A 25,880-nucleotide genomic window follows, 5' to 3' on the forward strand; every position below is an offset into this window, starting at 1 on the left:
AAGTAACTGGCTAATAGGGAAAGCATTTCTGGTCACTCTGGCTAAAGCTTTCTGGTCCCCGTGGCAGGTTTTTTTCCACAGTAAATGCATATATAGTAGTAGAATTCTTGCCCAATGTTATGGTACACACCTGTAATCCCAGCACTTGGGGGAATGAGGTGGAGACCAGACTGGGCTACACAGCAAGACCCTGTCCCAAAATCTCAAAAATATGTATATGTATATAAAATACTAGAATGCTACTAGTATGTATACACATGCATATGGATGTACATATATGTATATATACACACACATATATATACATGTACATATATCTATACACATACACATATACATACTGGTAGCATTCTAGTTTATACATCATTCTCTTATAAACTTACCTAGTGTGAATCTATCCACTTTTACTAAAAGAACCAACTCTCTGAGGCCATAACACTAAATTCCAGACCCACAAGGTGGCTCCACCATGATCAGGACTGGTGGTAATTACCATGATGAAGCCAGCCATGAGGACTCCTGGCTTTTTGGTCTCATCAGCGACATTCTTTTGTAGAGTAGATATACCATATCTTATTTTACCTTCTGCCTTTCAACACTCCTCTTACTATTTTTAATGCTCTATATTTAAAGGCACTTAAAAAGTTCTCTTTATACTTGGGGATGTAGCTCAGTGGCAGAGCACTTGCCTACTATGTGCAAGGCCCTGGGTTTGATCACCAGCAAAACACACACACACACACACACACACACACACACAGAGTTTCCTCTAAATATAAGAGAAATAACCACTTACTGTGTATTTTTTTTTTTTACTGAAGTATATTATTGTCAGTGTACTCACTTCAGCCTTATCACAACCTCTAAGCCAACACAGTGCTCAGAAAGTTTAGTTTATATGAGGCCAAATGCACAGTACCTGGAGGAGTTTGAAGCAAGCAGGTCTACAAATTCTACAGCCAGCAGATTCTTTGCTACTGACAATGACTGCATTTCTTTCTAGCTTATTTCCTTGGGATCCAGTTTGTGGAACTAAAGGCTAAGTGTATGATATTCTCTCCAGCTACGTGTGAAAGCAGGGGCTCCGGTCCCCACCTGGAGCCATCACAGCAGATGCAACGGGAGGTCCTGCCTTTGGCCCCTCCCTGTCGGGGCTCAACTTTACACAAGCTCATGTCACTACTCTTCTTGTCCACCCTTTCCTACTGTTGGCTATAGTTTGGGGCTATTTTGGGCCTTTCTTTTTTTTTTCCACAAGAATACATATAATACCATGGTAACCAAATTATATTTTCATTTATTCTCATTCCATTTTAGGTTCAGTATTTAAATAACCCAGTTGAATTTAAATCAGGCAGATTATCTAATCCCTTAACTACTGAGTTTACTCCCCATCTCCCTAATGTTTTGTGTCTCACTTTAGCTCCTAACTGGGAAGCTACCAATAACATGCTTTGGGATTTTTTGTAGACTCATTTTCCTCTGAACTTCAGAAAACAATGTTTGTCACTTCCAGTTAAGACAAGCACCATCTTCATAAATCTCCTGGCCGGCCACACCCTCATCTCCTCTAATCCCCCTAATGCAAATCCACTGATAGAGAAGGCAGCAAGGTAACCAGAGGGAAAGAATACTTCAGCAAGCCACCCTCTCTTTTTCCTCCATTTTCTAAGTGGGAAGAGAGAAATGTACCAAAGCGATGATGTTCAGTATTCCTCAGGTTACATTTAGGGATATACAGAGGGCAATGAGCTCAATCAAGGATGAACAAAGAGAGGCAGGGCTGTATTTTTTATTTTCTAACTGTTTGCACTCTACTTTAATATTTCCCTGTCAGCAAACACTCTGGATGTTCCCAACATTTTGCTATTGCACATCAATGACAGGAATCATGCACAGAACACTTACCCCTCAGGTATCAGACCCTGCTAGAGATGCTTTGAAGACAGTCCTTCAACCATCACAAAGCCGCATGAGACCTGAACAAGCACTGCCACCACTACTTTAAAAAGGACACTAAGGTACAGAAAAGCTAAGTAAGGTGCCCTGGGTTATGCAGCTGGTAGGAGGTAGAGCTGAGATTTGAATGCTGGCTGTTTGACTCTCGAATATTCATCTATGCTAATTCCTATGGGAAGAATCTAATGGAACCTCAAACGTAGGCGTGTAAGTGATGCTATCCATTAGATGAGGGATTCTTTTTTTTAAAAAAAAAAGTTTTTAGAAAACAACTTTATTGAAGTGTAATTTACATACACAAAATTTAAATATGTGTGCTGATTCCTGACAAATGTATACATCTGTATGACCCCTGCCCAATCATAATATACAATGATTCCATCACCAAGAAGTCACCTCTTATCCCTCTGCGTTTATTCTTCTCCAACACTCTGCTATGAATGTTTTACAGAATCTTGAGAAATGTTTATGGTCTCCTAAGTCCCATTTTAGGAAAGGACAACTTCCCTGAACTTCTTTTTTTGGAGGAGAGAACTTGGGATTGAACTCAGGGCCTTGCACTTGCTAGGCAAGCACTCTACAACTTGAGCCATGCTCTATTTCTTTAGCTTTTAGTCTCTTTCAGATAAGATCTCAAGCTAACTCTGTGCTGTCTTGGGTCTGTGATCTCAAGCTAACTCTGGCGCCTGTCTTGGGTCTGTGATCCTCCTATTTCTGCCTCCCAAGTAGCTGGGGTTATGGTGTGTACCACTACACCCGGCCTGGACTGAGAACCTTTTAACAACACAACAGATGTGGACCTTTTAAAATTCCTCACTGCTTGAATCCCCTGCCACCTTTTTTTTTCCTTTTTAGCATATATTAATTGTACAAAATAATGGGTTTCATTATGACATGTTCATACATGCATATAATGTATTTCGATCATATTTCATCACCACCCCATTGCCTCTCTTGTCCGCCCTCCCCCTTCTCACTGATTCCCTTCCTCTTCCCAAATAAAGGGCAGAGATTCCTGCTGGTGCCCTAGCCTTCCACCCCACTGTAGTACCTTAGCATCTGGAACAATGTCAGGTACGTGGTACACATGCGACAAATGACCTGTTGACTTTAATGAATAAATACATGAATGAATGATTCCTCCCAAATCAAAATAGAGAACAGTGCACTGTCTTGGTGCTACTCATTTTGAGGAAGCGTCAGGCTCTAGAATGACAAGGTCAATACTTTGGGCACACTTTCATCCTCTAAGTTACACTCAGGGCAAATTCTTCACGCTCTGACAATTCCTTTTGCTAATGATTCTAAAGAAAAAAACACTGTTAATGCATGTAGCCAAGCAAGTGCTTGGAATCCTGGTGCCTTTGTACCCATGGGTGGTGCCAGGTTTCAGTGGCAGGAAAATGGACCCCAGGCTTTATATTTCCAAGCACTGTAATTATCTCAGTTCTTTGAAGCCAGTGAAAGGGGGAAAATAAATATTTTAGCAGCACATTTAGTGGCAGGCATAAGCAACTCCTCCCAACAAACACAAACGGCGCACATCCACCTGTTCTGCAAAAAACCGGAAGCCCTTGTCCTCTCGAATACACTCGTACGTCTCTCCAAGGACAGGATTAAATGGCTTGCTCCCAGCTCGGAAGTAGCTCGACGCATATGCAGATATAGCAAAGGCTGCCATGTATACCTGAGGATGAGAAGGAAAGAATCCTGTTATTTCTGTGTCATCAAGAAATTTATTTTTCACAAGAAATAAAATAAAACCTCAATTTATCTTTCTATAGTTTTATTTCAGAAAGCCAAAAATTTGCCTTGAGCTTAAAGAAAACTGAAGTTGTAGGTTTAAATAATGTTCATTTTGGCTCAGTGTTATAGTTTGAATATGAAATGTTCCCCATAGGCTCATTATTGAAGGCTTGATCCCCAGATGGTGGCTCTCTTGTGGGAGTTTCTGGAAACCTTAAGAGGTGGGGCCTAGTTGGAGGAAGTTAGTCACTGGGGCCATGTCCTCGGGGGTTGACTCTTGTCTTTGGCTCTTTGCTGTGTCTCTCTCTGCTTCCTGACCACTATGAGATGAGTATTCTCTGCCACATGCGCCTACCACCACGATGTTCTGCCTCACTATGGACCCAGAATCAAGACAGCCAAGGACTATGGGACTAAAACCTCTGAAACAATGAGTCAAAATAAATAACTCCTCCATTTAAACTGTTCTGTCAGGGATTTTGTTACAACAACAAAAACTCTGACTAATAAAACACAGACATAAGTCCATCATACATTTTAAAACTGTCCGTTTATTCTGATGTCTAAAAGCATTCATAAAATTAACCACATGTTCAGCTGCATCTGGTCTCTTTCAGCCTGACATTATCTGGAACTCCTGACATCATGGTTTCAGGGAGGAGAGAAAGAAGAAAGCAAATTTCCCCCAATTCAGAAGTAAGCATCAGGGAGCTGGCAGAGTGGCTCAAGTGGTAGAGCACCTGCCGAACAAACATGAAGCCCTGAGTTCAAACCCCAGTGCCACCAAAAAAAAACCAAAAGACAAAAAACAAACAAAAAAAAAACAACAGGAGTAAGCATCAGATGTTGAACCATTCACAAAGCCTAAAAAGTAGAAATCTAAAAAGTCATTTTGACCAAAGAAAATCTGTGAAAGTCATTTTCTGACTGAGAAAAAAAAATTTACTAGACACAGTGACTTTAAAGTTCTGCTTTTCTGGGAGGAAAAATGAAAACACACACACACAAGAAAGAAGAAGAGGAGGAGGAGGAAAACTATGTGAATGTAAAATGAGGAAAATCTTTTAATGGCCTCATGGTAAGCATTTACCTTTTCTGCCATTGTCATCTTTTTTGGCTAAAAATGTTAAATCTAAGTAGCAACAGCAAATTTTCTTTTCTAATAGTGAGTCATAATGATCTCAACATTTCTTCTTGCACATTTCATGAAGTTTCTTATACTGAGGAAAAGCTAAGTGCCCTCTAGTCACATAACCTTCCTTATTAGCCTTTCGAGAATGTTTGAGTGCTGCCTGTAATAGGACCCACCTTGCCATCCCACACTGAAGACTGCTTGAGAGCTATCAGACAGTTTATAAAAATCAATTCTGGCAGGGCACCAGTGACCCATGTCTGTAATTCTAGCTACTTGGGAGGCTGCGATCAGAAGGATCATGGTTCAAGGCCAGCCAACTAGTGGGTGAGACCCCATCTCCAAAATAACTAGAGCAAAATGGACTGAAGGTGTGGCTCAAGTGATAGAGCACCGGCTTTGCAAGAGTAAAGTCCTGAGTTCAAACCCCAGTCCCATCAAAAAAAAAAAATTGTGGGCTGGGGATGCAGCTCAATGGTAGAGTGCTTATCTACCATGTGCAAGGCCCTGGGTTCCATCCCCAGCACCATCTAAGGAAAAAGAAAGTCAATTCACTCTAATTGGGTCAATCTCATCTGTGACTGCATGTGTTTTTGAACCTGGGCACACAATCCTCTTTCTGCTTCCTCAGTTTATGACATATGAAACAGTAAGCTCAAAATGCCTATATGGAATGCTGAATAGCCCTGAATCTCCTTTGAAGTTGAAACCAGAATTCATTCCTGATGCTGGGGGAAGAGGGAGTTAGCAAGAGAGCAAAATGAAGCACCTCATTATGGCTTGGTGACACAACAGAGAACCTACACAGGAGTAAAGGAAATGCTTCCACGCAGTGCCTGTGAAGGCTGGCCTCAAACTTCTGCTCAAGGTCAGTCACGTGGATCAATCAGAGCACCGGTGAGCATCCTAAGGATCTCTAAACTGCCGTAGAATGAAACACCTCTGAGGACACTTTCATGTTCAAAGTCAATCATTTTCTTTAAAGAGAGCTGCCCACACATGTTGACTTTTAACATGTTGACTTCCCTTAGAAGCTATTTGCCTCCCTTTCTTCAGCAGAAATTCTCTGGGGGAAAAGTAACAAAGAAGATTAAAAAAAAACCAAAAAACAAGCTTGTTTTTCTGTCCTGTCCTTATTATCATTAGTATCAAGAAAGTAAGTCTGTTTGACGGGAGGCCAGGAGACCAACTGGGGTTGGATGTCTCTCTCGGGCTTAATTTTCAAATCCCTGAAGTAATGAAGTTTTTATGAGGGTGAAAACTGCAGAATGTGTAGCATTTTTAAAAAGTCTGTGTCCCCTAACAAAGGGAGGTTGTTGGCTCTCTAGGTCTGTGAAACCAAGGCCGGGGGGTGGGGGGGTTGCACAACAATTCCAATGTAGTTAACTAGCGAATGCTCAGGAGAAAGTCTGCATTTGGGGGACACCGAAGTCCCAGCTCCCCATGCAGACAAGGACATTATGGTTTACCAGGTCACATATTAGAAACCAAATGAATGGTTTTCATAATAAAATTCTTCAACAGTTTGGAGAGCAAGTTTTGTTTTTATAAACTTATTGTCTATAACAAGAGGAGAAAAAAGGGAATCTTCCTGATGTAAAAACCTCCTCTTTGAATGATTTTTTCCAAAATCCTAGGAACTAATGGGACAACTCCAGAAATAAAAACATTCTCAAGGGAAATTTATTCAGGATGAGAAAAACAGCTTAAGAAATTAAAATTCTGTCCACTCAGGGTAGTAAAAATAAACATGCAGACAGTCCTAAGGTCATGTTTTCCAGCCAGGCCTATCACACCATCGGATGGAAGCTTCTAGAGAAAGAGGAAACACAAAATCACAGAACAGAACGCCCCCAGCCCCAGCTGCCAGATCCCGACAAGGTGACTGGAGGGGAACCAGACATCTCTGAGAAACGATGCTCTCTAAGGAGCACAAAATGAGAACTGAACAGTATGTCTGCCCACCTGGGTTCTGGTGGGCTCAGGTGAACCACCATGTGGCTCAGGACAGAGGCTGGACAGCGACGTGGCAAAGAGCTGGGTCCTTACCATCCTTTCCAGGGGGCTGGGGATCTGTGCGGCCTTGTCCAGTAGCTCACTGTACTCCAGCTCCTCACAGAGCCTCTGCAGCGTGTTCAGGGGCTCATTCAGCTCCACAGGCATAGCCACTTTGGACAGGTCCTTGCCTATGTTGTTTCGCAGGATGTTCCACAAGCTGATATTGCTGGTGTTGGGGCCTGGTGCCGGCAAGCAAGTTCTTCTTTTGGACCTTGCTTCTCCACTGCTTTCAAGAACAGGTCCTGGAAGGGAAAGTGGCCTGGTTGTCTCTGTGATGCTTTTAATTTCATTCCACTTTAACTAGCAAGGGCTCAATTTTACCATTTAAGTCAGTTAACCAGGATATGACTCAAAGCCAGAAAATAAGCAAAAGAATTCTGAGCAATTAAATACTAAACTTAGGGCTGGGGGTAGAGCGCAATAGTAGAGCATATGCTTAGAGTGCTTTGACTGCCAGCACTGCAAAATAAATAAACAAACAAATGCCAAAAATTGCACTTCTATAAACTCACAGGCTTTATTCATGGAGAGACCATGAGCTCCTATTTAAAAGCTAGTTCTTCACTAGAATAAAACTGGAACTTGCATTTTTATGCCTATAGCAGGTTAAATTTATAAAAATCTGAACTTAAATAAAATCACATCAAATTCTGATAAATGCAATCGTGTTTTGTTTCTTTGCCTGTTTTGCTTTTGAGATTGGGGGGGGGGGTGTCTCTCTATGTAGCCCAGGCTGGCCTTGAACTCATTATGTTCCTGCTTTCATCTCCCAACCACAGGGATTATAGGTGTGTGCCATCCACCACTGTAACAATTGTGTTTATTACAGGAAAGTAATAAAAGAAATAACAGTGATCTATCACTCTACTACTCCAAGTAGCAGCCATTTATATTTTGGAGTATTGCATTTAATGTCTTCTCCATCCATTTAGCTCCTCAGATGTATAGCTTCATATTCTGCTTATTCAGCTAACAGAAGTATTTTTCCATGTTATTTAAAGTTCTTTTCTAAAACATAATTTTTGGGGGAGATAAAGGAGAATGATGGAGGGGGTGAATTCAAGTATGATATATTTGATACTTTTGGAATTGCCACAATGTACTCCCACTCAGCACAACAATAAAAGACCCTATAATTTTTAGTGCCTATAAAATCATTCTGGGGCTGTGGAATGGCTGAAGTGGTAAAGCACCTACCTAGCAAGCACAAGGCCTCAAGTTCAAATCCTAGTACTGGCTGAAAAAAATTTCTTCGGTGTTATAGCCACACCATGATTTGCTTAATCATCCATCTACTGGATGGATTTACAAAAACATCTACATCTATTAGATGTTTTTGATGTTTTCAAAGTTTTGAAAACACAGTGGTGAATATTCCCTAGCATACATAACCAATGAGTGGCAGAGCTGGGGTTGGCTAATCAATGCTGAATCCATATTCTCACAGCACCCAGCACAGCGACAGGCCCTATCAGATGCCCGGTGATTCTGGAGAAAGAAATTAATAGGAAGTATTTAAAATACCTAGGTTTACTGTGAGCTCTAAGGCATTTTAATGTAATAATGTATCAAGATCTTGACTTAATCCTATTTCGTTTTGTAGGTAAAACTGTGTTACAGGACATAAGGGTTATTTGTACATCCATCATTTGAAGATGTTTAGAAATCTAATCTTTCTCAGAGAATGTCACGGGAGAACTGGGGGACACCCATTTCTAGAATTCAAATACAGATGAAGAAGTAAGCTCAGTTTTGCCAGGTGTTTAAGCTCAGGTTAGCGTTCTAGCAAAACGATGATGGAATAAGTTAGAGTGAACTAGCCCTAATTTCTTCTTGCGTTTCTTGGATGCTATCAACTGAGTTCAGCATGGTCCTCTTTTGCCAGCTTTGGTTTCTGAACCCCCTCATTCACTCTGTGTTCCCGTTGGCTCCTCCCTAAGGCTCCACAAGATGGAGGACCACAGCATCTGCCATCTTCCACCGTGTAGTGGGGAGCACCACTTTAGGGTACATTTTGTTTGCCAAGGGAGTAAGTGATATTTCTTCATTTCTCTTTTGTTTTCCTGATTTCTTAGAAAAACACGTAGCATGTGAGCTGCTCTGTATTACTGGCCTTTGGCTTTAAACTCACTGGTTTTTAAGACTTTTCTAAAAGGGATTAATTTCTGCAGAAACATTTCAAACAAAAATTCAGAGCATGACAAACATCTCACTTCTAGCAGGTGCAATGCTGAAAGGATGCTTCTCTAGATAATGGGAAAACTACCTACCTGACCCATGGACCTAGAGAAGCAGCTCTTTAGCATTCAGACAATTCATCACCATAGTCCCCCATAGTTATTGAGCTGAGAAACACTGAATATCAATAAAGGCACCTTCCATAGTCTGTCCTCTGTGCAGATGTGAAAATAGTGCCTGAGTGTCCAACACAGAGCAGACAAACTAGAGACCCCAGGGCACACTGAGTACCAAGACTGGGAGTATTTGATACTGAAGTATCCATACAGAGAAAAGTTCAATTGGACAGTCTTTTAAAGAGCACTTTCCTAAACAGGCTTCAGTCTGCTTATTGAATCCTAAACTGTTTGGGAATAGTCAGACCTCTAGGTACCCTGCATCATGAAATACCTATTTTGGCCATCACTTTGCCTCTCGGGATTAAGCAATAAGGAAGGGACATCTTAGGATAACTTGAGGTGAGGTAGAAGCATATGATTTGGAATAATCTGAAGCTAAATTACCACTTAGATCAGACTTTTTATTATATATGCCCTAGCAAATTCTTAAGTTATAAAAACTGTTAGACACCTAAATGCAAAAGGCTATTTTCTAATGTATTTGCAGAGAGAATGTTTGACTGCATAAGGGGTAGTTGTTGTATTATTTTGATATTCATATGAAAATTGGTATAGTTTCAGTTTATAGAAAAAAATTTGTACAAGCAGACAAATTTATTTGAATGAATACAACCTTCACATATGAATGCTATCTCCTTATCTAGATTATAAAATCCTGGGAAGTGGGGACTATGTATTAATTTTCTTATGTAGAACTTGCTACCATTCTCTCTGCAAACAGCAGGCACTCTATTTATGCTTATTAGTATTCTATGATGATTCAAACTTTCAGAGATCAAATAATGTAAATCTTACCCAAGGTCTGTCTTTCATTATCTAAGTCATTACTGAGATTATCTAAGGAAAGATTATCACTTATGTCACTGACGTATGAATCGTCATCAGAAATCTACAGGAAAGAAGAAATAATACACATTACAGAAAGAACAAACAAGAGCTGTATCTTCATAAAGTCCTTACCCCCAAATGATCAAACATGCAGCACTCCATATTACAAGCCTGTCATGTTCATTTTGGGGGCTATTTTCATAGAGGCCCATAATGCCAATCCTCCGAGGTGATGCCCACAGCAAAACAAATGATATCTAAATTTTTATATATTCTTTGTTAGTTCTTACAAGGAAAACAAAACAGCAAGTAAACTCCAGATTTCTGTTACTATAAAAATCCTTATTAATTCAGCCTGCATTTTCAGAATTTGCTTGTATTGGGTAGAAGGAATTACAATTTGTCTTTGAAGTATTAGTGAAGTAAAAGAATCTTCTATGGGAATTAATACATAAACAAAATTACTTAAGAGGTAAATTATTAACACACACTTCCACATAGTAATGAGAACAATGGTACTTATTCATTTAGAAAGCATTATTTTTAGGTAACAGTTTAAAACAATATTATATACTATAAATTAATATGACAATAACCCTCTGGATAACAACTGTAATAATATAAAGATTGCATAATACAAGTTAACAGGATTAAAAATACATACAATACTAATTCCTTTCCATATAGTGGAAATACTATATAATTAAATAGGTAGAAACCTGAATTATCAATCTGTAATTTGAAAAAGTATGATGAATTACTATGCAGCAGAAATGAGAAAGTATCTAATACCCTGTACTTTTACAACTTTTTCCCTCTAGCATATTGTATCATTTTGTGTTTTGGGGTATAATATATAAAGGACCCTCAGAATGTAATGGTGGAAAGGGGCTATTGAGTTTAGCATTTCTAAGGCATGGATCTTTGCTGAACAGGTTAGTCAACAAAGCCGCAAAAGAGATTTTTTGAGGCACCTAGCTGGAAATAGTGTTCAAACCTCATTTTCTGAAGAGCTTGGAGACAAGAGAACTTCTTGTGCATCAAAAAATTCTGAAAGGGAGTCAGTGATAGAGAGCCTGCTCTCATTGGACAGCTGGTGAACCAGGGCTCGGTTTTCATCTCTGGAGTTGTCCTATTTGAAAAACAAAAATGCATATATTTAGAAACAGTCTCATGAGAAACAAACAAGTAATTTAGTTGCATAATACACAAGGTCACAGGCCCATGCCAATAAGCACTCAAAAGCAGCGGTCAGCTCCAGAATTGAGAAGAAGCAGGCCTCAGGCAAAACAAAATGAAAAGTGAAGTTTCCCCCAAATAGGCACTTAACTTATTGGCACTATCACTACTCAGATACATGCCACCAATCTCAAACCAAACAACAGCTGCCCAGGTCAATGTTTGTTCCACTTGAGGAGGGGAAATTAAAACGCATTTTGAATATATCCTTTTATTTTCTACCACTGCAGGTTGCTTCTTTTCATCCCCAAATTTCCTTGGAATTGTACTAAATGCATGCTCTTGCATGGCTGGCTCCAAGCAACATAGCTTTCTTCTGTCCCTATGCACACTCAGAAGCTGATATGCTTGTATGTTTTGGTTCAGGGATGCCCCTGGTGGCAGGTTGTTCATTGCTCTTGGGTAAGTGAGATGAAATCTCTTTGCCTTTCTCCACCAACAATGATTCTTCAAGGGAAGGAAACCTCTGACCCTTGATAGTCAACACAATAGCACTCTGCTTATCATACATGGCCCTCCATCCTTCACTACACTGCATCTAGACTTGCCCTATGGGAAGGACCTGAAATACTGGGGAGCATGCATTTTACTCTATGTGAAATAAAGACTCAATTCAACTCAATACTTTAGGCAACTGATTTGTATATAGTCCTCAGCTGGCCATGGAGGAATATGGTAAAGAGTAAAGTCAAGGTTTCTGACCAACACACATACTGTGAAGAGGCAAAGGACTATAGAGACAGTCAGGAAGGTGGGATTGACTCTGATTAAGGAGATCAGGTATGGGGAGGGCTTCATGGAGGTGACATGTGACCTAGACCTTGATTAGGACAGATTTAGGATAAGATGATTTGACTTCTTGGACTCAGAGAAGCTTACATTTTTTACTGGGCTAGTAAAGGAGTTACTTCTGTATAATTATGTATCTGATAAGCAAGACCCAAAATAATCTGAGGCAGATGTCTCGCCCAGAGGTTTAATGAGTTCAGGATACATTGCTCAGTCTCAGCAACCTAAGTTATGCCTAAGAAGGGGATGTCAGGACAGGAGGCTCTCAGCAGAGTTTTATAACAAAGAGTAAGGGGTCTCTTTACGAAACACATGGAAATATCTATTCCTTTTCTTTGGAATCTTCCTAAATAAAACACCTGTCCAAGGTACTGGATTAAAGATTCCACTTTTTTTTGGTGGTACTGAGGTTTGAAGTCAAGGCTTTGCTCTACCACTTGAGCCACACATCCAGCCCTTTTTGCTCTGGTTATTTTTGAGATAGAGTCTTGCTTTTTGCCCAGGCCAGCCTGGACTATGATCCTCCTATTTATGCTTCCAACAGTAGCTGGGATGTCAGGTGTGCTCCAGCACAACCTGCTTTTTTCTGTTGAGACAGAGTTTTGTGAACTTTTTTACTTGGGCTGGCCTAGAAAACCAAGATCCTCCTGATTTCTGCCTCCCAAGTAGCTAGGATTATAGACACTGGTAGCCAGTCAGGTTCTACTATTTTTTTTTTTTTAATATCCATGCAGCCTTCTGAAAAGCCAGCTTTTTCTCTACTCTAACAAAGAGATCACTGTAGCATCTGTGAGTACTACAGCTATCATCTTAAGGGAAAAGTCTCTCCTCAAAAGAGTAAGGCACAGAAGAATTTGAAGACACTGTAGCGACTAGCAGAGCTCTTTCAGGCAATGGAATCTGTGTCTCCTGTGTGAGCCACCATAGGAGATGCTATTGATTTATTTGTGCTGTTCATTCATTACTGTACATTCCTGCTCTCTCTATTCTTTCTCTTCCTACACTGATGGGTCAGAAGGATTTCCTTGCTAATCAATGCTGAAAAAGATACAGGTTGAGGCTCCCTTATTTGAAATGCTTGGGACCACATGTATTTTGGGTTTCTGAATTTTTTTTTTGGATGTTGGAATATTTGCATATATATAATGAGGTATCTTGGTGATAGGACCCAAGTCTAGATGTAAAGTTCATCTATGTTTCATATATACCTTATACACATAGCCTGAAGGTAATGTGGAACAGTATTTCAGTGTACTTGTGTTTTGACTGTGACCTATCACAAGGTCAAGTATCGAATTTTCCACTTGTGACCTCATATTGGTGCTCAAAAAGTTTACGATCTTGGAGCACTTCAGATTTGGGATTTTTGGGTTAGAGATGTTCAACTCTAGCCCTTTCTGGCCTTCCACCACTCTGGCAACTTCTTCTGAAGTCATATTGAGAACTCACCAGGACTTCCCCAGCACCATTGCTTGAACAACTCAGATCCTCATTTGTTGAAATATTACCAGTTCAGTAATTTCCCCTTATTGTTTGTAACTAGGGAGTGGTTATCTATCTACTATTTACCTTGCAGAAAGTTAACCAGAGGAAAGGAGGGAAGGAAACTCCCATAATCCTATCACACTAAGACAACTGCTACAATTCTTTGGACACATTTCCCTTCAATCTTTTTGGATTCTTTTTGCTTTGTTTGCTTTACTTTTAAGACAGGGTCTCACTGTGTAGCCCAGGCTGCCCTCAAACTCACAATCCTTTTGCTTCAGCCTACAGAGTGCTGGTGTTACAGATATGCGTCATCACACCTGCTCCAATCTTTTTATACATCTAATTTTGATTTGTTTTGAAATGAGTATAATCATACTATTTCTGTATATGTCATTTTATCAACTTTTCCCAAACATTGCACAAAAATATTTTTAATACTAATGTGTTCTGAGGATAAAGTAAGATGTACTCAAAGTAGAACATGTATAAAAATGTAAACAAAATAAATATTAAAGTTCCACCAGCCAGATGTGGTCTGAACTTTTTTGGGTTTTTGTTTTGTTTTGTTTTTTTGATGGAACTGGGATTTGAACTCAGAGCTTCATGCTTGTGAAGCAGGCATTCTACCGCTTGAGCCACATCTCTAGTCTACTGGGGTATTTTTTAGTATTAAAATATTTTTGTGTAGTTTTCTTTTTATTTTGAAAGACTGGGGTCAAACTGCATATAACCATATATTATCTGCTACACTCACTTATTATTATATTGTGAATATTTTCCTAGGCATTACAAATACTGTGAGACAATGTACTTTAACTGGTAGATATTTTATTATGTGTATGTCATACAGTAATAATTCTCTGTGTTGGAAATTAAGGGTGGTGTTTGGCTGGCAGAGTGATTTAAAAGGGGTAAGGAGCTGCCCAGCAAGCACAAGGTCCTGCGTTCAAGCCCCAGCACAAAAAAAGAAAGACAGAGAGAAAGAGAGAGAAAGAAAGAAAGAAAAGGAAATTAAGACAAAATGCTTAAGATATATATGTGTATATATATATATATATATGTGTACGTATGCACATAACTTCATTATATTAACATGTAAGAAAAATATCTTCTCTACGTCTTTATATCAAGGGCAGTGAATACCATAATTTAGAAAAAAATTTGTGCTAATCTATTTGTTCTCATTTTCATCAGGCTAAATGCTCTTCTTCTTTTTAAAAAAAAATACAAGCTGTAGAGTTTTGATGTGGAGAGAGGCTAGGAAAAGTGGTACACAAGGCTTGCTTTGCATTTCTCTGAACCTCTGTAGGAATAACTACAATCATGTGCCATAAATGGCATTTCTGTCAAAGGGTCCCAAAAGATAATAATCGAGCTGAAAAATTCCTTAGTGCTCATAGCCATCATGCTGATGCAATGCCAAGGAACGACTCGTGTTTATGGGGATGCTGGTACAAACAAGCCCACAGTGCTGCAGGCCCTGTGAAAGTACAGCACAAGCAATTATGTGGCAGCACAATGATGCTCGATGATGATAACACACAGCTCTGTCCTTGGGTTATGAATTACTATCCTATACTTAATATTTTAGACTGGGATCCTTCTACTTATATATATAAAAAACCAGTAAGCTGTGGGCAGCGTCAGGCAGGTCCTCTGAGAAGGATTCCAGAAGAAGGACTTGTTATCATAAGAGACAACGGCTTCCTGCTTTTTTACTGTCTCTGAAGACCTTCCTGTGGGACAAGAGGTGGAGGTGGAAGACAGTAATGTTGATAATCCTCACGCTGTGGCCATAGGCTAATGTGTGCATTTACATCTTAGTGTTTAGCAAGAAACTACAAAGAGTAAAAACAAAGCCATAAACACTTTAAAAATAGGTTACAGCATATCCTCTAGGTGTGCATACCACACAGCCTAGGGATGCAGTCGGCTTTACCGTCTAGGTTTGCACACACACGCTTTATAATGTTCACACAACGATGAAATCATCCAATGATGGATTTCTCAGGACATAGCCTAGTAATTAAGCAATGCATGACTGAATCAAACATTAAAACTAAAGACCAAAAAACCCTACAACTACTGTATTTGTATTGTGTGTGCATGTGCATATGTGTGAATTATATCCTTTTTCCATTTATGTGCAAAGACCTAGGTTACATATTATTTGTTCACTGTTCACTTATTAAAACACTGTAATTGAGTTAGTATTATCTAAGCCTATCATTTTCACTGAAAATATTTTTCCTAGTTTAGTATGTGCCTTATTTTTGACACATATCATTTTTTTCCCTAAAGTATATAATCAAATGTGGTCAACATTTCTTGTGCAATTTTTGTTATTACTCTTCGATTTTGGAAATCCTTCCTACTCTAGCAGTTTGATAAATATTCAAGTCAATATTTTTCAGTTTACATTTTCATATTTAACTTGAATTGGCTGAGGATTCACATGAGCATGCAATGGAAAGATTTCAACTTCTCAAATCATTTTGGGTTGCCCTGCCCCAATTTATTGAATAATCTATCTCTTTCCCTTTGGCTTTTGATACCTTTCTTACCCATGTGTGTATTTCTTTTATATGCAGAATGGTGTTTACGCCTGAGATAGTCATTCTGGCCAATTCTTACAGGATTGCCACCTTATTTTAACTAAAGGAGCTTCAACAAGTGTTTTATTTTCTGGGTTGGCATGCTTTTCCTCACTACATAGAGTGTGATGCTATGGAGAAAACACGTACTTTTGCCTCTTAAATATGAATTAAATCTCCCCCTTGACTCACAAGCTGTGTGTCTGGGGGAACTTACTTAACCTCTGTAAGCTTTACTTTCCTCGTCTCTAAAATTGAAATTACCATCACCTACTCCATATAGTCAGGGTTGAGATTTTGTAAAGTAATGCTTTCAAATGCTTATGGAGTATAGCACGCAGGCAGTGGGGATGGAACTCAGTGGTAGAGTACTTGCCTAGCATGCACAGGCCCTAGGATTCATCCCCAGAACTGCAAAACAAAGCAAAAAAAAAATTCAAAACTAAAATAAAGAAACTGTCTCCTTGTCTTTCGGACTTTCCTTTTAAATATCTTTTTTTTATTCTTTTAAATGGACTTTAGATGGAGAAGAATGTTATCTTCAAAAGTCATTTGGCCTTTCATTTGGAATATAAAATAATCTAAGAACTGATAACCTGATATTAAAATTTCACATTCAATAATATAAAGTAGGAGCGGCTTGCCAGGTTATAGGAGTGATTTCTGATAGGAAAGGGGAGCTTTTAGAGTTTGAGTATCCAGGTTCAACACCAAACATGGGTAATTAAAGGAAGGCAACAGAAAGTAAACAAAGACCATGGATGGTCCTAAAACCAGAGCCCTTTGGGCTGGCCCCACTGTTGGTGGCTGTCATCCCTAACAGTATTTGCGGTGCCTGGTTGTTACCTTGGAAAAATAACTTGGAGTCAAGTTTTCAGTGTGGGTGGTCCTTTCCACTTATTCCTGTTCTTATTTCCTGAAGGCAACAATGGCTTTTCCCTTGCTGGGAAAGATAGCTTGAGTCATTCAGTGAATAGAAAAGGATAAATCGTGGGAAACAGAAAATCTCTGAAGGAGGAAATAAACGAGCAACTGCATCACTGACTTGAGTGAGATTCAAGAAGGCTGTTCTGGAGGGATGAACAGCCACCCCTCGGGGACAGTTTTCAGCTGCTGAGTTTTCAGGCTGGTATTTTTGAAAGTGGTGCAAAAACATGCATGTTTCAAGACTTGGGATTTGGGTTTCCATCTGAAAACACTGATACCCCCAAGCATATATGTGAGCACAAATTCATAAAATGTAATTTATATGCTAATACTATGTTAAAGGTAAGTACTATCTGGAAATAGGCATAAAACTGGAGAATGCTATGGAGTTTGGCAGCAAGCAACCCTCAATGATGGTCAGACATGGCCATGACCGAGCCCTGCCGTAGCAAATGTTTACTGCAGGGTAAGCACGTCTTTGTCTAGACCACTGGGAGTAGTATTTAAGTGCTAAATCCTGCAGATAGTGGTTTAGGGCTGCTCTCTTAGGGGCAATGTGTCTGTAGAGGAATTTCATTCTTATGAGCCTCAGAGCCTCAGAAGTAAGAGGGCCAGGAGCCTCTGCAGAGAGGGGGTGCCCCCTCATCAGATGAGTTCGTCCTGTAAGCACGTGGCAAGCCTTGGACTGCAAATGGACAGAGGCCAGGGCCCTGGAAATGTCTGTCCTCGCTGGCATCAGCCTCTAACTCTCCCCATTACAACCCAAGGGCTGCCTGAACATGTAAGGAATTATTTATTTATTTTTTTTTTTAGGACAGGAAAAGAAGGATTATGACTAAACATTTTTAAAAATTACATATTCACATACACTTTGTTATAGTCTTATTTTTATTTTAAACCTACTCAGTCTTATAAATTTGTTAATGAACAATTTAGCACATCTGAGGCAGGCAGATAAATATAAGAAACAGCTTAAAATTGTTTCACTTTCATTACCCTTTCTGATTTATTTTTTGAGGAACCAAAGTGTATTTTTCATTTTAAACATGCTCCAAGACTATTTTAAGTAAACATCCCATGTCCTGAGAAAAGATCGTTGTAATATATTGTTTACTGACCAAGACATTTCGATTGAAATGCAATGGTTTTTTCCCTCAGAGTGTACAGCTATATTCTATAAAAGAAAAAAAAAATCACAGGAAAAGGAGGAAGGGAACAGCCACAAGGAAAGGGTAGCATGGTTTTTACAGCACAGACAAAGGAAGCTGGCATGGAACTGGATGCTATAGGTCACAGAAATTTAGGTTTCAGCAGAGAGCCACAGAAAATGCTTGTTTCTGCACAGCTCCCACTCCAGAAATACCTAGTGAGTGGAGACACACTGAGGAGGGAAATGAGGTGAAGAAATACAAAAGGAAGAATTCAGTAGCTGGGGAAGCAGTTGTAAACGTGACTGACAGTAACCCTCAGGAAAGCTTTGGAATCCCAAGAGTCAGCTGTGGCCAGCCTCCTGCTGTGGCAGCACCCAGAAAAGGCTGTGGAGAGGCAAACACCACTCAGGAGGGTGAAGCAGGGAAACCGTGCAACCAGACAGAGGGTGTCATGTGAGGGGTGGCAGTCGCAGAGATGGTAACCAGACAAGAAACCTACCCACCTCTGCCAGATTGTCACCCAACTTGGGAACAGCGGGCAGGTCCGGGAGCAGAGACTCCGTATGGATTCTGCGCAAGCGGTCTTTAAGCTCTGCATTTTGTGCTAGGGCCTGGAACATGTTAAAAATAGCGGGGCTTTGTTAATACAGGGATGGCTTAGCAAAGCACAGCAGGGGCCCAGCAGAAGAGATCTCTGGGAGCTGGTGAACCTCTGGGTGACATGCCCTGAGGGATACCAGGCTTTCTCCACTTGCTCTTCAGCAGGACACTGGGGAGATTACAAAGGAGGAACCCTGCAAATGACGCTCCTTAGCTACCCTCATCCCTAGAGGTGGAGGGAGGGTTAGTAAAGGTAGCAAAAGGAAGTCACAGACCCCACCCGGCAGCTCTTCCTCCTGCCCAACCACCTCTTTGGCCAACTTTCCCCTCAAGATTCCAAGTGTCTCTCATCCTTGGAAGGAGGCTGGGCATATTTCAATGTGATTTAATTATCATAGCAGTTGAACTGGATCCTAGGAAGAGTGTTTTGTGAAATAAGGATGTGAAAGGTGAATTTTACTCTTCTAATACAGGTGCTGGTTGTTTTACTGATTTTAGGACTGAGGCAATTTGTTTTAAAATGAGTAAGTAAAACAAACCTCACTTACCTGCATAATGGCTTAAGAATGATGGCCCTGGGGATGGGTGGATATAAGCATATATGAGACCACCCACACCTCTTTTATTTTCCCCTGGGCAGGTCCCATCCCTTAGCTCAACCTCTCAGCTGTAGGAGGGACCTGGGGTAAGGAAACTGTTTCCTCCTGGCTGATTCTCCTGTGCGCTTCACATGGCTTGACTTTGGAAGGGGACAAACTCTCCTGATTGTCCTCCTAAATATTCCCACAATCAGTTCCAGGGGTGCTTGCACCCAGATCCCAACCTCTGTCTTTCTTTCTGGTTGTCTTCCACGAAGCTCAGAGAATCCGTTGGGGCCTGAAGCACCTACCTGGTAACATGGTATGCTTAATCCACTGCTTTGCTTTATATTACACAAGGATTCTGGTTTTATTTTTTAGTTTCTGCAGAAGCTACAGGTTATTTTTAAAAATCCTCAAAGAGATAGGTAAGACACCTAAAAAACTAGCTAGCATTTGTTGCCCTTAACGCAGAGAAACTAAAGCAGATACCTTAAAGCAACTGAGGCCAATAGGAAAAGGGGAACAGGTACTAGAGAAAAGGTTAGATCAAAAAGAATTAACCTAGAAGGTAACACCCACGCACAGGAAATCAATGTGAGTCAATGCCCTGTATAGCTATCCTTATCTCAACCAGCAAAAACCCTTGTTCCTTCCTATTATTGCTTATACTCTCTCTACAACAAAATTAGAAATAAGGGCAAAATAGTTTCTGCTGGGTATTGAGGGGGGGAGAGGAAGGGGGCAGAGTGGGTGGTAAGGGAGGGGGTGGGGGCAGGGGGGAGAAATGAACCAAGCCTTGTATGCACATATGAATAATAAAAGAAAAATGAAAAAAAAATAAATAAATAAAAAGTAAAAAAAATAAAATAAAGTAAAAATCCTCAAAGATCATTTAAGAAACACTGAATAAGCACAAGGGTCATATGTAACAACTACAAATCACAATCTCTTTGGGGCACTCAGTTCATCCTGGTAAATATATCTCTGATTCAGTGGCTAGACTCTTCACCTAGCCTAAAAATTGTGGTATTTTGGTAGCTTCTCTTTGTTTTGTAAACCATAGGCAAACAAAAAAGACTGCACTTACAATCCCAGCATATTCATTCTGGTAGCTCTGAGATGATTCTGGAAATTTTATCTTTAAAAAAGTCTTGCATCAAATCAAGAATCCAAGTCAAGGGCACCCTCTCTTGGGGGTCCCCTCAACACTGGGGGTCTAGTCTCCCATTCACACTTTTCTATCTCAATAAACCCTCCCACTTTAAACTTAAAAAAAAAAAGAATCTAAGTCAATAAAAGAAGGATCATTCTGCTTTAAGTTTCCAAAACCATGAACATGGGTGAGAGAGAATTTCTTAGCAAAGCTGAAGTCAATTTTGACCCAGGACACCAAGACCAAATGGGTCTCGCTGGTGACACAAGCAGATTAACAAGATGAGGCCAGACCTGTGTGAGCGAAGGGAAGGGGAAGACCTTGGGAAAGGAACTTTGGGGTGCCCATCAGAGGTACATTCTAATGCATTAAAAGCCAACCTAATGGAACAATAAACGCTTTGCACCACTAAGAAATAAACAAAGACCAAAAAACAAACAAACAAACAGCCTACTTTGTTTCTTTCAAACCAAAGTAGTAAGTAACCCAATGTGTGGCCAGCTGTTCACTGCAATTCAAAATGATGTGTTTCTATCTTTCTATCTCTGACCTTAAAAGAACACTAACACTCTATATGTAGACTAAGTCAACGTTATTTTAAATTTTTCTTTCAAAGACAGCATCGCTGGACTTGTCACCTGAGTGAATATACCTTAAATATTCTATAACTACAATGTGTACTACTGGTGAGGGATTTATCATTAGTAATACATCAAGAACATTGCTTTTCTCAGCAATATGATAAATAGAAAATATCAATGGACAATTTCTCTCACTGTCTATATTGGTTTCTGGTAACAAAATCCTGAAATTCATCTCCTTTACCTGACCCCTAATAATACATGTGTGCGTTCTTTTTCCTTCTCTCTCTTCCTCTCCACCTCATCCCCTCTCTCCTTGGCACAGGGTCTTGTTATTTCAGGCTGACCCTGAATTCTCTATGTAGCCCAGACTATCCTCAAACTCACAATCTTCCTGCCTCTACCTCCTGAGTGCTGGGATTTCAGGCTTGTTCACCATGCCCAGCTTTCTTTCTCTTTTTAAAGTAGGAATTCCAAAGTACAAGCAAAGAATAAAAGCAAGTAAGTACACTACTTCAAAAGATCTCTAGCATCTTGATAGATGAAGGGTGAATTACCAGGCATCTTCAGCTATTCCAATAGCGCTAGTGCACAGCACATCAATGGAGCCCAACTCTTCTGAGGAACATTTTAAGTTGAAGGAAAAAAGGAGAGTGGGTGACAGAACGGCTTACTGGAAAACATTTGAGGCTGTGACAGTGATTTTTCTTTATGAAGACACAATGATTACCTGACAGACACTTCTGTATGATTCATTCTTTGTACCCACAGAGGAAAGAAAGCTAAATATTTTGTACTATTTAATAAAATAACTTTCACGTCTTTGAAAGGGCAGTAAGTAGGATCAGGGCTTTGCAGTAGAGAAGAGTGTGAATTGGAAATGTTTCTCTGCCACCTGTCATTAGTGAAGTTGATCTAAGCTTATGATGTCTCAGGTTCACAAAATTCCCTGCAAACTCAGATTTTGTAAGCATTAAACCAATGTCTGTAGAGACATGCATAAACATACAATGAAAGTTTTCTATAAGGAGAAAATTTTAAGGTAATTTGGAGGAAACCAAATGTAAACAACCTAACATTTAATAAAATACTAATTACTAAGACTTGGCTAGCCAAGTTTCACTATTTCGAATAAGCAGATCTGATGGAAGGTTGGGATGTAATTTGGATAGTTTGGTTTTCTCCTTAATTTTCAACCCAACTGTGAAAATCATAAACTTTCAATGCAATCATGGAAACGGAAACATAAACAATTCCTGAGTCTGGACACATGTGTAGGCATCGGGGTGACTTACGGATGACAGAGCGTGCTTCAGCCCAATGACCTGAGCAGAAGGGGAGGAGGAGGCATCCTGCTCCATCAGCTGCTTCAGTTTCTCTCTCTCCGTTGAGATGCTATTAAAAGCCGACCTTAAAGCGAAGTAAACTATAAAGATATAATCATTACAAGAAGGAATGAAGGAAGAGATATAATTAAAAACAAAACACAGAAATATGTACTTCTTATAAAAGAATTAAGCAAAGTCATAGCTTCAAATATTTTGAGTTCAGCAAATACATACTCTACATTGACTTAATAAAAAAACATAGTTACAATGGGAAACACCAAGAGTGAACCCTAATATAATTTACATGCTCTGGGTGATAATGACATGTCAATGTAGTTTTTATATTATTATTACTGCTATTATTATTATTACATGTAACAATCTGCTATGGGATGTCAATAGTAGAGGAGGCTATGCCACAAGGGAGGTAGGGTATTTACGGGGACTCTCTACTTTCTGCTCAATTTTGTGTGAACCTAAAACTGCTTGAAAAAGTCTATTAAAATTTACACACATTTGCCAAGCCTAACCCCCAACCTACTACAACATTCCATGATTTTATGACTTATGGTCAGCAAATGGTCAGCATCTGGTTTTGTTTATATCCTCAAACACTGGAAATGGATAAGAACAAGGCTTAATAGTTATCAGGGGAAAATGGTAATAATGCACCAGAAAAACTAGACAGCACCTTCACCAGATGATTAAAAGTAATTACAACTGAGAGTCAGTGGAGTCTGTGCCTCTGGGTACCATACCCTGGAAAAGACACGATATTTTCTTTGTTGAAAGCTAGCTAGGGATATATAATGTGGATTTGATCAGGAGGAAATGAACAGCTGAATTACCTAGTTTTAAAAATTGATCTGTGTTTTTCAAAAGTATCAATTTTATAAAAGAGAAGGAAAGGCTGAAGAACTGTTCCAATTAAAGGAGGCTCATGAGGCAGCAGTGAAGTGCCACTGGATTGCGGACCACGTCCTGAATGTAGGGGAAAAGCATTAAGGGCATTCTTCCTAACCTGACAACATTTGGATGGGGAAGGTGGAACAGATTCAAGTATTGTTTCAATGCTACATGTTCTGAATTAGACAACTACATTGGGGTCATATAACAGCATAGTGCTATTGTCAGGAAATATCCACTAAAAGTGCAATGCCATAAGGAACGGCATGACGTCTCTGCTCTCAGACGACGCAGAAGAATACAAGTATGTGTGTACAGAAAGTGACAGAGAGGAAATAAATGTGAGAAGAAACTAAAAATGGCAAATCTAGGTAACGGGTATATGAGAGTTCTTTCAGTATTCTTGCAACTTTTCTGTAATTTTGAAAATATTTCAAAATGAGGTGTTGTCTACCCTCTTCCCTGTTAGTCTCTCTAGCTGCAGGATCAGAAACCCCCCACCTCTAATCTTGGCATTCAGCTACTCTGCTCACTTTCGAGAACATTCAGGTACGATGAGCACTTAGCACTGTTAGGGACCCAAATGCCTGAATGGAAATTTTTAAAAACATGAGCACATATGGCAAAAAAAAAAAAATCTATCAGGCTCTGGTCACAAAAATGTGCAAGTCACCCCCTAGGAATAAAGAACTGCCATGCAAATTACTAACCGTGTATATCACATTTGAATATTATCTTTCCAATCTCCTCTATTATATTTTGTTGTAGACGGGCAGGAAGAAGGAAGAGACTGAGACACACTTCTTCTCAAATGACCTGGCATATTACTGAACTCCCCAGCATGCATTTCCAGCAGTACTGTTATCCAAGAGTGGCCTATTTAGTAACACAGAAACTAAATACGCATTATCGACTTACTGCCTTCATTTAACAGTGAGGAGGACAACTGACCCTCTCTCTATGTTGTCACTGAACTTGTCTGAGGTTGTGGCATTTGATTATGGATGACAGCACCTTCACAAAGTCAAAATACAAACAAGAAGCAATTTGTGTGCACATATGCACACACACACACACACACACACGCTGCTTCTGGCACCAGAAGAGAGGGATCTACTGTTTATTTGCTCCATTACCTTGGACAAAGTGTATGATGTGCCTGAGATCCTAAATTGAGATACTAATAGCATTTACTTTATAGGTAGATATAGGGATTAAGAAAGATAATGCAGATAAAGCTACTGCAATAATAATAGTGATGATGCTGAAAGCGATATGAGGATGAGAGTGAGGGTGGCTGCACTCTCTTGAAATAGGGACAGCAGTTCTAGCAGGATGCTTTAGTCCCTTGCCAGAAGCATGCTTGTAAAAAACTGCACGCAGAGTAGAGAGTCTAAGAATGAGAGACTGGCAGGGCGTATTGAGCCACAGAACAGCAGCCTTGGGAGGAGGGCCATGAGCCCTGCAGGGAGCTCACAGCATTTCACATCCCATTAGACAAACGCCCCCACCCCAACACAACATCCACAACCATCCTGGTGGGTCCCTGGGGGAACTACCTCTTCACTGACGTGTTTATTCCTCCAAATGAAATTATCATGGCACTCAGCTGGCTGCCAGTTTCCCAAATCGATTCCACTGGCTTTCAGATGTCCTGCTCCAAGAAGGCTTTCAATCAAACTACAAAACTCTTTAAAATGTTTAAATTGGCAGAATGTGCACTATTTGGTTTGGGATGTGTTAGCACTCTGGTAGGCATAAAATAAACAGAAAGAAACTCATGTAATAATTATATTTCACTGAAGGTGTAAAACTGCCTCAATCACCTGACGAGTGGACTCAGAAGACCAGATCTCCAGAACTAAATTTCTTAAGCGAATGTTAAGGCCCACCCAGGGAACGTGAAGGGAGTCACACGCAGCGGTTCAGTGTACCCAGAGTAACAGTTTGGGGCTGCTCATGGGACACAATGTTTATATTCATTATTAAAGACAAGGAATCCCAGAGGTAAGGGACATTCCTCCCTATAAGAGTGTCTTTGTTCCTAACTTGATTCTAAGTTTATTACAGACAAATAGAAAGCTTAAAAATAGAAGATCCAAGTGACGGTATTGCCTCTATGGATATCTGATAACAAACAAAACCACACCAGAAGTCTGAGATACCCAGAGCTATAAAGAACATCAGAGATCACCAAAGTCACCCAGGCCAGAGTGTGGACAACCCCTTTCGAGGCCTAATGACTTTGCCAAATGGTCTTTCAACGACGCTTCTCAAAATCCATCATTCTGCTCTGGGATTTAGAGGGTCCTTCCCATTGTTAAGACAACATCTGCCTCGGTCTCTCCTCGTTGTCAAATAGGACTGCTTCCTCTTTCATTGGGGTGGTCAAATATCAGAAGACAGTTATGGGATCTCTGTTTACTCATCTCTTTCTCATTAGCTATTTCACAGGCTCCCTAG

The 25,880-nt window shown here is 40.0% G+C and overlaps 1 protein-coding gene across 5 annotated transcripts in view; it reads right to left on the reverse strand.

Annotated features, from left to right (window-relative positions):
* The window catches only part of Osbpl3 (oxysterol binding protein like 3), a 182,837-nt gene that overhangs the window by 26,686 nt on the left and 130,271 nt on the right, over positions 1-25,880 (reverse strand). For 3 of the 5 annotated variants that reach the window (XM_074065166.1, XM_020179409.2, XM_020179406.2), the window contains 6 exons: positions 22,479-22,609; positions 18,772-18,879; positions 11,078-11,212; positions 10,048-10,141; positions 6,887-7,137; positions 3,509-3,646 (listed from right to left, as the gene is read on the reverse strand). In XM_074065166.1, the coding sequence (XP_073921267.1) occupies positions 3,509-3,646; positions 6,887-7,137; positions 10,048-10,141; positions 11,078-11,212; positions 18,772-18,879; positions 22,479-22,609 (857 nt within the window). The remainder of the gene's footprint in view (positions 1-3,508; positions 3,647-6,886; positions 7,138-10,047; positions 10,142-11,077; positions 11,213-18,771; positions 18,880-22,478; positions 22,610-25,880) is intronic. The other 2 variants (XM_020179412.2, XM_020179410.2) reach the window with 1 other exon arrangement.

This window comes from Castor canadensis, chromosome 2, assembly GCF_047511655.1.
Source record: "Castor canadensis chromosome 2, mCasCan1.hap1v2, whole genome shotgun sequence".
Classification (NCBI taxonomy): Eukaryota; Metazoa; Chordata; class Mammalia; order Rodentia; family Castoridae; genus Castor; species Castor canadensis.